At 35.0% G+C, this 14,356-nt stretch overlaps 1 protein-coding gene across 8 annotated transcripts in view; it reads right to left on the reverse strand.

Moving 5' to 3' along the window:
* Positions 1-14,356, reverse strand: part of MYBPC1 (myosin binding protein C1) — a 101,461-nt gene that overhangs the window by 31,427 nt on the left and 55,678 nt on the right. For all 8 annotated transcript variants that reach the window (XM_039471864.2, XM_039471867.2, XM_039471866.2 and 5 more), the window contains 3 exons: positions 13,441-13,603; positions 11,635-11,741; positions 11,175-11,308 (listed from right to left, as the gene is read on the reverse strand). In XM_039471864.2, the coding sequence (XP_039327798.1) occupies positions 11,175-11,308; positions 11,635-11,741; positions 13,441-13,603 (404 nt within the window). The remainder of the gene's footprint in view (positions 1-11,174; positions 11,309-11,634; positions 11,742-13,440; positions 13,604-14,356) is intronic.

Genomic DNA, 14,356 nt, shown 5'->3' on the forward strand with positions numbered 1-14,356 from the left:
GAGGTTGAGCCTCCTATTATATTTTCTTTCATTTATTTTCTTCTTCTATTTTTCGCTTTTTCTTCTTTCTTAAATCTTAAGTTTAAAGCAGGATTACATTTTTCTGATTCCCAAGTTGTATATTCTATAAGACAATCAATAGCCAATACACAAAGAGGAAAAACAGAGAAGGTCAAAGTAATTTAGAATCTGGGTTATTTGCCACTAACTACTAGGTAAACTCTCTTCTCTTTTGTGTCTGTATTAGGACTCATAAGTCTTCAATAGCCTAAGATTGTGATCACAGTAAGAATACCTGAAATAATTGTCCTAATTCTTCTATTTTGTAATAGAACAAAATTTCCCTATATTAGCCAAATTCTAAAGTAAGATTATAATGGATGTTCTCTTTTGTTTTTATTTATTTCTCCTTTTTCTCACCCCCAAAGCAAATCCATCTCCTTTCTTTTTAATGTGAGAAAAAAAATTATATAGAGTTGTGTTACACTATCCTCTTCAGTTTTTTGTATTTTGTTTTGCTGGTTTGCTTGTACATTGTAATTTACATAGAGCAAAATTCACACTTTTTAGCAGTATACTTCTACGAATTTTGACAGATTTATGCAATTGTATAATTACCACCACACTCAAGATAGAAACCATTTCCATCACCTTCAATCATGGCTCCAAGCTCCTTGGCAATTAAATTATACCCTACACTCTGCTCCCTGGCACCACTGGTCTAATACCTGTCCTTAGTTTTTCTTTTTCCCAAATGCCCTATAACTGGAATCCAACAGTATGTAGCTTTTTGCATTTGGCTTTTTTCTTAGCATGATACTTTTTAGATCCCTCCTTGTTGCTGCATGTATAACTAGTACATTCCTTTTTATTGCTGAGTAGTATTCCATTGTATATTCCATGTGTAGTTAGTTCATGTATGTACCAACTGTATGTTTGTACAATTGGACTTTTTGGGTTGTTTCTGGGTTTTGACAAGTACGAACAAAGGTGCTAAAACATCATATACAGGTTTTTGTGTGGACATGTCTTCATTTTTCTTGGGTGAAAAACTAGATATAGCATCATAGAAATGTATAGTAAGAACATATTCAACTTTATAAAAACCACCAAACTATTTTCCAAAAAGGATTACTGTTTTGCTGGTACATCTACTTTGGAAAAGTGACGTATGTACATTTCATTGTTTCATGTCCTTGTCAGAACTTGGCATTGTCATTTTTAAGGTTTTTTAAAAATGACATGAAAAATACTTTTTTTAGTATACCTTCTTTCACTTAGCATAATTATTTTAAGATTCATCCATGTTTTTGTGTATATCAGCAATTCATTTCTTTTTATTGCTGAGTAGTAGTCCTTTGTATAAATATATTACAATTTACTTATCCATTCACCTGTTTATGGATATTTGAGTTATTTTCAGCTTTTGGATATTACAAATAAAGCTATTATGAACACTTGTTATGGTAGTTTTTTAATTGTTGCTGTTACACTGGATTTTTTACGTTGGTAATCATGCCATTTGCAAATAAAGACAGTTTTAGTTCTCCCTTTTGAATAGGAATGTCTTTTATTTCTTTTTCTTGTCTGGTTGCTCTGGCTAGAAGCTTAAGTATGATGTCGAATAGAAGCAGTGAGAGTGGATATATCTCTCTTCTTTCTGATCTTAGAGGAAAATCATTCAGTTTTGTACTATTAAGTAGGATAGTAGTTGTAAATTTTTCATGGGTGACTTTTATCATGTTAAGGAGGATCTTTTTACTTCTGAGTTTGTTCAGAGATTTATATTAGGAACAGATCCTGGATTTTGCTGAATGTTTTTGCTGTGTCTATTGAGAGGGCTGTATTTTTTTTCTGCTTGTTAATATCATGACATATTAATTTATTTTCAAATATTAAACCAACTTTTGGATTTCTGAGATAAACCTTCCTTTGTTATGATATATTCTTTTTACATATTGTTGGATTTGATTTGCTAAATTTTGCTTAGAAATTTTAAATCCATGTTCAAGAATGATACTAGTTTGTCGTTTTCTCTTCCTGAAATGTCTGTGTCAGGTTTTACTATAAGGGTAACACTGGTCTTAAAGAATGAGTTGGTAAATAGTCTCTCTTTTTCAATTTTGTGGTAGAGTTTTTGTAGAATTTGGTATTGTTTCTTGATAAATGTTAGAACTGTCTAGTAAAGTCACCTAGACCTAAAATTTTCTTCACAAGTGTTTTTAATTACAAATTTATTTTAATTGTTATGGAGAAATTCAGTACTGATTTAGCAGTATTCTGCAAGTCTATTATGGGATGTGTCATAAATATTTTCTAATTTACCGTATATTGTCTTTGATCCATGAGGTACTTAGACATGTGTTGTTTAGATTCCAAATATTTGGGAATTTTCCAGATATCTATTATTGATTTCTTTTTTTTTTTTTTGACTAAAGATCTCATCACTGATCTATTATTGATTTCTAATTAATTCCATTGTGGCCAGAAAACATATGTTGCATGTCTTAAATCTTTTTATATTTATTGAAAATTATTTTTGGTTCAGAATATGGTCTATCTTGTTAAATTTTCCATGTGCAATTTAAAATAATACCCATTTTGTTTTGTGCAGTGGAGAGTTCTATAAATGTCAATCAGTTCAAAATGGCTTGTAGTATTGTTCAAGTCTTCTAATTCTTACTGATTTTCTGTCTTCTTCTTCTATTAACTATTAAGAGAAGAATATTGAAACCTCAAATTCATTGATTTCTCTTTGAAATTCTATCTTATTGCTATTTATTTCCAACTTGTCCCATCTGTTCTTTGTGCCCCTTTTTCTACCTTCTTTTGGGTTAAATATTTTTATGATTCCATTTTATTTTCTTTGTTGATTTGTTAGCTGTAACTCTTTGTTTTTTGTTGTTGTTGTTTTTTTGTTTTTTTTGTTTTTGTTTTTTTTTTTTTAGTGGCTTCTTTAGGGTTTGTAGCAAACTTCTTTAACTTTTCACAATCTACATTCAAGTGATATAATACTTCATGTATATTACAAACAATCCCTGACTTACAATGATTTTAACATACAATTTTTTGACTTTGTGATGGTTTGAAAGCAATATGCATTCAGTAGAAATCGTACTTTGAATTCTGGATATTGATCTTTTTTCAGGTTAGCGATATGCAGTATGATACTTTCATGATAGTGGGTGACAGCAGAGAGCCTCAGCTCCCAGTTAGCCATATGATCATGATGGTGAACAACTGATCTCTGTAATATACTGTGTTGCTAGGTGATTTGGTGATTTGTCTGACTGTAGGCTAATGTAAGTGTTTTGAGCATGTTTAGGTAGGCCAGGCTAAGCTACGATGTTCAGTAGGTTAGGTGTATTAAATGCTTTTTTTTTTTTTCTGTTTTGAAATGAGGCCTTGCTCTGTCACTCAGGCTGGAGTGCAGTGGCAGGGTCTTGGCTCAATGCAACCTCCGCCTCCTAGGTTCAAGAATTCTCCCACCTCAGCCTCCCAATAGCTGGGACTACAGGTGTGCACCACCACACCAGGCTAATTTTTTTGTATTTTTGGTAGAGATGGGATTTCACCCATCTGTTGGCCAGGCTGATCTTGAACTCCTGGCCTCAGGTGATCTGCCTGCTTCAACCTCCCAAAGTGCTGGGATTATAGGTGTTAGCCACTGCACCCAGCTGCCTTTTCGACTTATGATATTTTCAACTTATTATGGGTTTATTTGATGTAACTCTGTCAAAAGTCAAGATGTAGCTATAGAATAAATTTACAGTAGCTCAGTTCTATTTTTACCTTTCCTAATTCTTCTATTTCTTCCCTACTGAACTTGTATATTTGTTGTCATAAATTTTATGTATACCTATGTTAAAAACCCTATAATACATAGGGTTTTTGTCATAATTTTTGTCATAATTTTTGTTTAAACAGTTTTCTTTTTAAGATACTTAAATACTAAGAAAAACATCTTCTATGTTTATCCATGTAGTTACTATTTCTGGTGTTCTTTGTTCCTTTGTGAAAATATTTCCAGCTGGCATCACTTTCCTTCTAACTTTAAGGATTCCCTTTAACATTTCTTGTAGTGCAGGTCAGCTAGTGATAAATTCTCTCAATTCTTTTATATCTGAAAATAATTTTACTTTGCCTTCATTTCTTAAATTTATTTCTATTGAGTATAGAATCCTAGGTTGACAGTTTTTTTCTTTCAGTACTTTAAAGATGTTGCTACTGTTTTCTCATTTGTCATACTTACAGAGAAATATGCTGCCGTCTTTGCCTTTGTTCCTCTTTATTTAATGTGACATTTTTCTCTATCTGCTTTTAATGTTTTTCTTAACCACTCATTTTGAGTATTTGATTTGTGATGGGTCTTGGTGTAGCTTTTTAAATGCTTCTTGTGCTTAGGGTTTAGTGAGCTTTTTGCATCTGTACGTTCATAGTTTTTACCAAATTTGGAAACTTTGTGGCCATTGTTAGTTAAATATTTTTTTGTCCTTCTTGGGGACTCCAGTTCTGTCCTGTCACTGGGGACATATATTTGCCTGTTTGAAGTTCTCCATAGCTCAGTGATACTCTTTTTTGTTCCCAGAAAATGGAAGAGGAGGAAATACTCCTTCCCCAACTTTTTTTGTTTTCATTAATAAACTTTATTTTTTAAAGCAATTTTAGGTTCACAACAAAATTGAGTGGAAAGTACAGAGAGTTTCCATCTGTCACACATCCCTACAATGCATAACCTCTCCCATTATTAACATCCTTCACCATGGTGTACATTTGTTACAACTGATGAACCCATGTTGACACATTATTATCACCCAAAATTCATAGTTTCCATTAGAGTTCACTTTTGGCATTGCACATTCTATGGGCTTTGACACATGTATGACATGTATGCACAATTACAGTATCATACAGAAGACTTCACTGCTCTAAAAATCCTCTGTGCTTCACCTATTCATCCCTCTCTTCCCCCTAGCCCCTGGCAACCACTCATTGTTTTACTGCCTCCATAATTTTGCTTTTTCCAGAATGCCATGTAGTTGGAATTAGGGAGTCTGTAATCTTTTCTGACAGTCTTCTTTCACTTAGTAATATGTGTTTAAGGCTCCTTCATGTCTTTTCTTGGCTTCATAGCTTATTTCTTTTTAGTGCTGAATAGTATTCCATTATCTGGATGTACTGCATTTTATGTATTCATTCACCTACTGAAAGATAGCTTGGTTGCTTCTAGGTCTTGGCAATTCTAAAAAACACTGCTATAAACATTTGTGTGCAGGGTTTTGTGTGGGCACAAGTTTTCAACTCATCTGAGTAAATACCAAGGAGCACAATTGCTGAATTGTATGGTAAGAGTGTGTTTAGTTTTGTAATAAACTGTCAGACTGTTTCCCAAAACAGCGGTATTATTTTGCATTCCCATCAGCAATGAATGAGAGTTCCTGTTGTTTCACATCCTTCCAAGCATTTGATGTTCTCGGTGTTTTGAATTTTGGCCATTCTAATACATGAATGACATTGTTGCTTTAATTTGTAATTCCCTAATAACATATAATGTTGAATATCTTTTCATATGCTTACTTTTCATTTATATATCTTCTTTGGTGAGAGGTGTTTTTTTCAGGTTTTTGCCCATTTTTAATCAGGTTGTTCATTTTCTTATTGCTGAGTTTTAAGAGTTTTTTGTATATTTTGTATAATGATTCTTTATCAGGTGTGTCTTCCGTAACTATTTTCCAAGTCTATGGCTTTCCTTATTCTCTTGACATTGTCTTTTGCAGAGCAGATGATTTTAATTTTAATGAAGTTCAGCTTATCAGTTGTATTTTCCACTAATTGTGCCTTTGGTGTTGTATCTAAAGGATCATCACCATAATCAAGGTCATCTAGGTTTTCACCTATGCCATCTTCTAGGAATTTTATAGTTTAACATTTTACTTTTAGGTCTATGATCCACTTTCAGTTCATTCTTGTGAAGGGTATACAGTCTGTATTGGCATTCATTTTCAGTTGTTCCAGAATTATTTGTTGAAAAGACTATCTTTGCTTCATTGTATTGCCTTTGGTTCTTTTGTCAAAGACCAGTTGACTCTACTTATGTGAGTCTATTTCTGGGCTTTGTATTTTGTTCTACTGTTCAATTTTTCTGTACTTTTGTCAATATCATGCTGTCTCAATTATGGAAGCTTTATAATAAGTCATGGAATTGGGTATTATCAGTGCTCTGAGTTTGTTCTTATCCTTCAATATTGAGTTGGCTATTCTGGGTGTTTCATCTCTCCATATAAAATTCGGAATCAGTTTGTTGATATCCATAAAATAACATGCTTGGATTTTGATTGGAATTGCATTGAATCTCTAGATTAAGTTGGGACATCTTGACAATATTTCATCTTCCTATCAACGAACATGGAGTATCTCTTATTTATTTTTTCTTTGATTTCTTTCTTCAGAGTCTTATAGTTTTCCTCGTATAGATTTTATACCTATTAGATTTATACCTAAGTATTTTATTTTGGGGGGTATGAATATAAACGGTAATATGTTTTTAATTTTAAATTCCACTTGTTTACTGCTAGTATAAAGGAAAACAATTGGCTTTTGTATGGGGACATTGTATTATCCTGCAACCTTGCTATAAATTATTAATTTTAGGAATTTTTTGTATCTATTCTTTTAGATTTTCTACATAGACAGACATGTTATCTGTGAACTAAGACCATTTTATTTCTTCCTTCCCAATCTGCGTACCTTCTTTTCTTCTTTTATTGCATTAGCTAAGCCTTCCAATACAATGTTAAAAAGCAGTAATGAGAGGGGAACACTCTTGCTTTATTTCTGATGTTGGTGAGAAAGTGTCAGGTTTCTCATTGTTAAGTGTAACTTTAGCTGTTGGTTTTTTTTGTTTTTGTTTTTTTTGGGGTAGATTTTAAAAAATCAAATTGAAGAAATTTCCCTCTATTTCTATTTTACTTAGAGTCCTCATCATGCATTTTTTCAAAGATTCTTTATTCATCCATTGATGGAATCATGTGATTTTTCTCCTTTAGCCTGTTGATGTGGTGGATTACATTAATTGATTTTCAAATTTTGAGCTAGCCTTGCATACCTAGAATAAGTTCCACTTGGTTTTGGTGTAGAATTCTTTTTATACATTGTTAGGTTTGATTTGCTAATGTTTTATTTGGGATTTTTGCATCTATGTTTATGAGAGATATTGGTCTGAAATTTTCTGATTTTGGTATTAGGATAAAGCTGATCTCATAGATTGAATTAGGAAGTATTCTGAAAGAGATTAAGGCACAAATTCTTCCTTAAATGTTTGGTAGAATTTACCAACAAACTCATTGCAACCTGTTACCTGCTGTTTTAGAAGGTTATTAATTATTGATTCAATTTGTTTAAGAGATATAATCCTTTTCTGATTGCCTGTTTCTTCTTGTGTGAATTTTGGAAGATTGTATCTTTCAAGGGGAGGTCTATTTCAACTAGAGTGTGAAATTTATGGGCATAGAGTTGTTCATAATATCCCTTAACTATCTTTTTAATGTTAATGGGATTTGTAGTAATGTCCCTCTTTCATTTCTGTTAATTAGTCTTGACTCTTCTTTTCCTAGTTAGCCTGGCTAGAGGCTTATACATTTTATTGATATTTACAAAGAACCAACTTTTGTTAATTTTCTCTATTAATTTCCTGTTTTAAATTTCATTTATTTCTGCTCTAATTTGCATCATGTCTTTTATCTGTTTACTTTGAATTTAATTTACTCTTATTTCTCTTGTTTTCTAAGATGGAAACTTTGATTACTAGTTTTATGTCTTTCCTATTTTTAGGAAATATATTCAGTCATTGCTATAAATTTCCCTCTTTCATTCTTTTTTTTTTTTTTTTTTTGAGATGGAGTTTCGCTCTTGTTACCCAGGCTGGAGTGCAATGGCGCGATCTCGGCTCACTGCAACCTCCGCCTCCTGGGTTCAAGCAATTCTCCTGCCTCAGCCTCCCGAGTAGCTGGGACTACAGGCATGCGCCACTATGCCCAGCTAATTTTTGTATTTTTAGTAGAGACGGGGTTTCACCATGTTGACCAGGATGTTATCGATCTCTTGACCTCGTGATCCACCGTGCCCGGCCTTAATTACCCTCTAAACACTGCTTTTACTGCGTCCTAAAAATTTTGATATGTTGTATTTTCGTTTTCATTTAATTCAATATATTTTAAATTTTCTTTTAAGATGTCTTTTTTGAAGTATGTTGTTTAATCTTCAAGAATTTGAGGGATTTTCAGCTATTTTTCTGTTATTCATCTATTTTTAGTTTCACTTCTGTAATTTATTTATTTTTGGTTTAATTCCATTGTCTCTGAAAGCAGATATTGTATGATTTCTATTTTTAAAAATTTATTAAGGTGTTTTTATGGCTTAGAATGTGGTCTATTTTGGTGAATATGCTATGTGTGCTTGAAAAGACTGTGTAATCTGCTGCTATTGGATGAAGTAGTCTATAGATGTTAGTTATGTACAATTGATTGATAGTGCTGTTGAGTTCAGCTACGCCCTTACTGATTCTCTGTCTGCTGAATCTCTACTTCTGATAGAGGAATGTCAAAGTCTCTAACTATAATAGTGGATGCATTTATTTTTCATTGCCATTCTATCAGTTTTGTCTCATATATTTTGAGGCTCTGTTGTTGGGTGCATCTTTTAACGCTTTTTGCAAGACAGATCCATTGGCAACAAATTTCCTAAATTTTTGTTTGTCTGTGAAAGTCTTTATTTCTCCTTCACTTTTGAAAGATAATTGAAAGATAATTTCAGAGGGTATAGAATTCTAAGTTGATGGGTTTTCACTCTGAAAACTTTCAATGTGTGACTTCACTCTCATATTTCAGCAGTTTGCCCTGTATCCTCACTTATTTGACATATGTAAGAGGAGTTGCTGATTTTTCAGTTTGTCCAGCTTTTTGGTTGTTGTTTAGATAGAGTGGCAACTTCTGAGCCAATTACATGCCAGAATGAAAATTGGAAATCTGATTCTTTAAATTTTTTTTGACTTTTTCTCTTGTTTTTCGTTTTGGATCATTTCTATTGCTATGTCTTCAAATTCACCTGCAATGTCTAATTAGCCGTTAATTCCATCTACCATATTTTTTATCTGAGACATTTTATTGTTTTCATCTGTAGGTGATTTGATTTGGATCTTTTTATGTTTTTCCACTTGAACACTTTTTTCACTTAACTTTCTCTGTTTAATTCAGATGGAGAGACCAACATTTCTCTACCTAACTTTTTGAACATACGGAATATACAGTTAAAACAATTATTTGCATATGCTTGACTGCTAAATCTAATTTACATGTGAGTTCTGAGTTTGCTGTAACTGACTTTTCTCCTCATTTCGAGCTGTGTTTTCCTGCTTATTTCTCTACCATAATGTTTGACTTGATGGTAAGATATTGCTAATTTTGCCATGTTGGGTGGTTGATATTTTTGTATTCCTATATAAATCTTCAGTTTTGGTCTGAAATGCAATTAAATTGTTTGGAAATTGATTGAATGTTTTTATGACTTTTAGGTGGGTCCATGACAGTGCTCAGTCTAGGGTTAATTGTTCCTGCCATCCAGGCAAGCCCTTCCTGAGTACTCTACTCAATGTACTGTGAGTGATGAGGTTTTCACATCTAGCTAGGGGAACAGGCACTACTACTGGCCTTGTGTCTGTGTCAGTCCTCTTTAATCCTTTCAGATGGTTCTTTCTTAGATCTTAGGTAATTTCCTCATAAATGTGCACTGATCTTTGCTGAATACTTGAGATCCTCCGCAGAGCTCCAGGGGGCACTTGCTCTGCCCTCTCCTCCAGTGTATATAGTATCTTATGAACTCCAGCTGCCTTGGTCTCCTTGTACAATGGGAGTTCTAAATTTAGGGAGTGCACTGGGTTCTGTCCAGGGTTTTCTTCCTTGTGCCACTGCCTGGATACTCTTCTATGGCAATAAACTTGAGGCAATTATAGGGCTCACTTCATTTGTTTATCATATTTCATAGTCACTGTCTTTCACTATCTGATGTCCAATGTCTTGAAAACCATTGTTCATATAGTATGTCTATTTTGGGAGTTATTTGAAGTGAGTAGGTAAATCTAGTCCCTGTTATTCAATTCTGGCTGAAAGTAGAAGTCTCATTCTGTTTTTTATTTTATATTTTTAAGGTTTTTTTTTTTTTTGAGATAGAGTCTCACTCTGTTGCCCAGCTGGAGTGCAGTGGCGTGATCTCGGCTCCCTGCAACCTCCATCTCCTGGGTTCAAGCGATTCTCCTGCCTCAGCCTCCCAAGTAGCCAGCATTATAGGCATGCACCACCATATCTGGCTAATATTTTTGTATTTTTAGTAGAGACAAGGCTTCACCATGTAGGCTCAGCCTGGTCTGGAACTCCCGACATCAGGTGATCTGCCCACCTCGGCCTCCCAAAGTGCTGGGATTATAGGCGTGAGCCACGGTGCCCAGTCTCATGTCTTCTTTTTACATGCAAAACTTTGTTTTTGTTTTTATTTTTGTAGAAAGCCACAGGGTCACACTTGAGCTGGCACTACTCTACCATTCCACTCTCACTTGTCTTTCTCCCCATCATTCACTTTGCCCCTGCCCTGCTGGCTTTCCTTCTGTTCCTCCAACACATCAGGCTCATTCTCTCCCCTTGGCTTTGTCACTTGTAATTTGCCTCCACCTGGAAATCTCTTCTCTTTGATCTTCACATAATGAGTTCCTTGTTCTTCACAGAGGCTGCCATTGACTATGCAGTCACTTGCTATCATATCATTCTCTTTTATTATCTTCTGGTATTCATTGCTATTCAATGTATCTTTGTTCATTTATTTATTTAGTAATTCATTGTCTATTTCTTTTTCATCTCCCCAATTACCATTAGAATAAAAATGAGGCTTTGTTCACTGTGCATAAAAATATGCTTTGCTATATAATAGAAATTTGAGAAGTAAATTAATGATCAGATTTGCCTGAAAACCAGTCATCTTTCTTTTTCAAAGAAATTACATCTGTACTGTACTGCTGTACATTTATTCATTTTCTCCCTTCATCCGACTAATGGAGGGCAAGGGGTAGGACAGGCAGTGTCTATGCATATGTGTGTGTTCATGTGAGTGTGTGCATGCATAAAACAAACCTTATCTGCCCGGCTCCAAATGGCTTTAGGAGGTGGTTCTCCGCTGATAGGGATCTCAAGACGAAGCTTGCTTCCTGCAATCACTGTCACTGTATTGTCAGCATCAAGACCATCCAGGATGATCTTAGGAGGATCTAGAATATTAAGCATGGTCTTTGTTATCAGACAGTCATTTCTGTGTGAATATCTCCAACTAATGTTTGGATAGTATCATGGTAGTAATCACTATTTTATCTTATCAAAAAGAATATAGGAGGGGTCAAGATAGTTGGTGCCTGGAACCTTGCAAAACAATTTTATTGTAAGGTGTTGGTATTAATCACCAATCATTCTGATTGGTGATTAATATCAATTGATGTATTTTTCCTTACATGTCATTTAGTTTTGAATATATTATAACTCCATGAGAAGCAAAAGCAAACAAAAAAGAACACAACTATGCAATGACTTATTTACTCACCAATAACATGAACTTTGGCAGGCAGAGTAACACTGTAGGCATCAGGTGCAAATACATAATCACCTTCATCTTCAGTGAGGGCATTGGCTATCACTAACTTGTGGATTCTAAGGAAACAAGGAAAACGAATTTCTAAGACTAAAAAGATTTAAATTATATATGACCTAAACTGAAAAGACACTTGGCCTTTATCTGATTAACTTCTTTAATGCAGGAGAGAGGGGGAGGGAGAGGGAGAAAGAGAGAAAGAGGGGAGAGAAAGAAAGAGAGAGAAAAGGAGAAAGGATAGGCCGGGCGCAGTGGCTCAAGCCTGTAATCCCAGCACTTTGGGAGGCCGAGGCGGGTGGATCACGAGGTCAAGAGATCGAGACCATCCTGGTCAACATGGTGAAACCCCGTCTCTACTAAACATACAAAAAATTAGCTGGGCATGGTGGCACGTGCCTGTAATCCCAGCTACTCGGGAGGCTGAGGCAGGAGAATTGCCTGAACCTGGGAGGCGGAGGTTGCGGTGAGCCGAGATCGTGCCATTGCACTCCAGCCTGGGTAACAAGAGCGAAACTCCGTCTCAAAAAAAAAAAAAAAAAAAAAAAAAAAAAAAAAAAAAAAAAGCCTTAATTATCCTATTTATTGTTCTAAATTAAATTAAATCTTTATTTTGGACTACATGGAATTATCTCCACAAATATAATCTGTTTATTGTGTATTTAGAGTCTATTCTTTTTTCATCTCGTTGCTTTAAAAAGGCTAAAATAGAACATATCAGTAATGCTATACTTTAAGATTCAAGAGATTGCCAAGAATAACCTTGATTATGGTTTTATATGCCAAACCCTAAGAACAAAAGTTCTTAACTTTATTGGGGTCACAAACCAGTGAATATCTAATGGACGCTATGAATCCTTTCTATGTAAAAAGTATGTATTTTTGTATGCACAGAATTTTCTCACAATTTCACAGGAGTTACGGGTCTTCCTAAAGAACCATTTATGATATCCTAAAAGTCCATGAATTTAGAATTAAACTCTTGCCTTAGATCTTTGCCAGATTCTAGGATATTATGTCTCCTACACAAAGATTTATGGGAAAGCATTGTGACACTTATGGGTTAGAGACAGTTAATCCATTAGATAAGGTCCTCAATTAGAATTCATATTTTTCCTCTAACATCATGTTTATTCTTTATATTAGAGACAGGGTCTCATTCTGTTCTCCAGGCTGGAGTCCAGTGGCATCATAGCTCACTTCAACCTCCCCCTACTGGGCTCAAGCCATCCTTCCACCTCCCAAGTAGTTGGGACTATAGGTACATGCCACTATGCCTGGCTAATTTTTGTGTTTTTTGTAGAGAAAAGGTTTGCCATGTAGCCCAGGAACTCTTGAACTCCCAAGCTCAAGTGATCTGTCTGCCTCAGCCTCCCAAACTGTTGAGATTACAGACATGAGCTATGGTGCCTGGCCTCTAACTTCATGTTTAGATGGAAAAAGAGTCAATGGATTAGACAAAGCACCGTAATGTGAGGTACAGATACAGGATTAGGAGTAGGACATGCTGTACAACAGAGAAATCACACCTTCTTGCTAGTATGTGTGATAGTTTCAGATGTGGATGATTTGATTTGGATCAGATTGTAGGTGATCATATCTGATCACTTATTTGGTGATCATATAGGATCACCAAATCTGATCTATTTGATGATCTCCCTGTGGCTACCCTTCAAACATCCTCACCAAATACGTAATTTAGAAGATGGAGAAAGTAGAGATGGGACCAAACCTCACTTGCAGGTCACCTGGCTTGCTTACCTTCCCTTGTGAACCACCTTTAGACGATCACTCTCCTGAACAGGTAGGCCATTTTTAGTCCATTTTCCTGTTATGTTTTCAGAGATTTCACACTTCAGGCAGATTTCTTTTCCAAGATTTACAGTCTGATCAGTCAGAGGTGTCAAAATCTTCAGAGGTTTCACTATAGAAATGATAGATCAACACAAATGCCAAGCCCAAACTTCCGACAGGCCAAGATGGTGGCATTTCACAATGGTATAGTGAGATCTGTTACTATGCTTGTTTCGAAAGTGAGAAGTTGTACCAATGCAATTAATTTATTAGGGGATAATTTCACATTTGATTATGAACAATTTTATTCCTCAGAAAAACTAGGTGAGTGCAGAAAACTGCATCTAGCTGAAATAAGCCAGTAAGGAATGCACAAAATCCACAGACTCATACCTCAAACATCTATCAGCTATCTCAGTTCCTCCCATGTGATATAAGCCACACCCATTTACAGCTGAAGTTACAACTACCCATTTGATTTTGAGTAATCCTCTTTCTACTGCTTCGCAATAGCTCACAAGCCATAACACTTCCAGCACTACTTCCATAAGCAAATTTCGGGTCTTTTTCAATGTTAAGTACCATATGTATCATATTTATTAACCATTTAGCACGTGTACAACTGTGCTACTACTTTTAATTAAGTTTTATATTTAAAAGATGTCACTGACTGATATGGTTTGGCTGTACCCCCATCCAAATCTCATCTTGAATTGTAGTTCCCATAATCCTTATGTGTCATGGGAGGGACCTGGTGAAAGGTGATTGAATCATGGGGCCGGTTACCCCCACCCTGCTGTTCTTGTGATAATGAGTGAGTTCTCGTGAGATCTGACGGTTTTATAAGGGACTTTTCCTCCTTTTGCTCAGCACTTCTCCTTGC

The sequence above is a fragment of the Saimiri boliviensis genome, chromosome 7 (genome assembly GCF_048565385.1).
Source record: "Saimiri boliviensis isolate mSaiBol1 chromosome 7, mSaiBol1.pri, whole genome shotgun sequence".
In the NCBI taxonomy this organism is placed as follows: Eukaryota; Metazoa; Chordata; class Mammalia; order Primates; family Cebidae; genus Saimiri; species Saimiri boliviensis.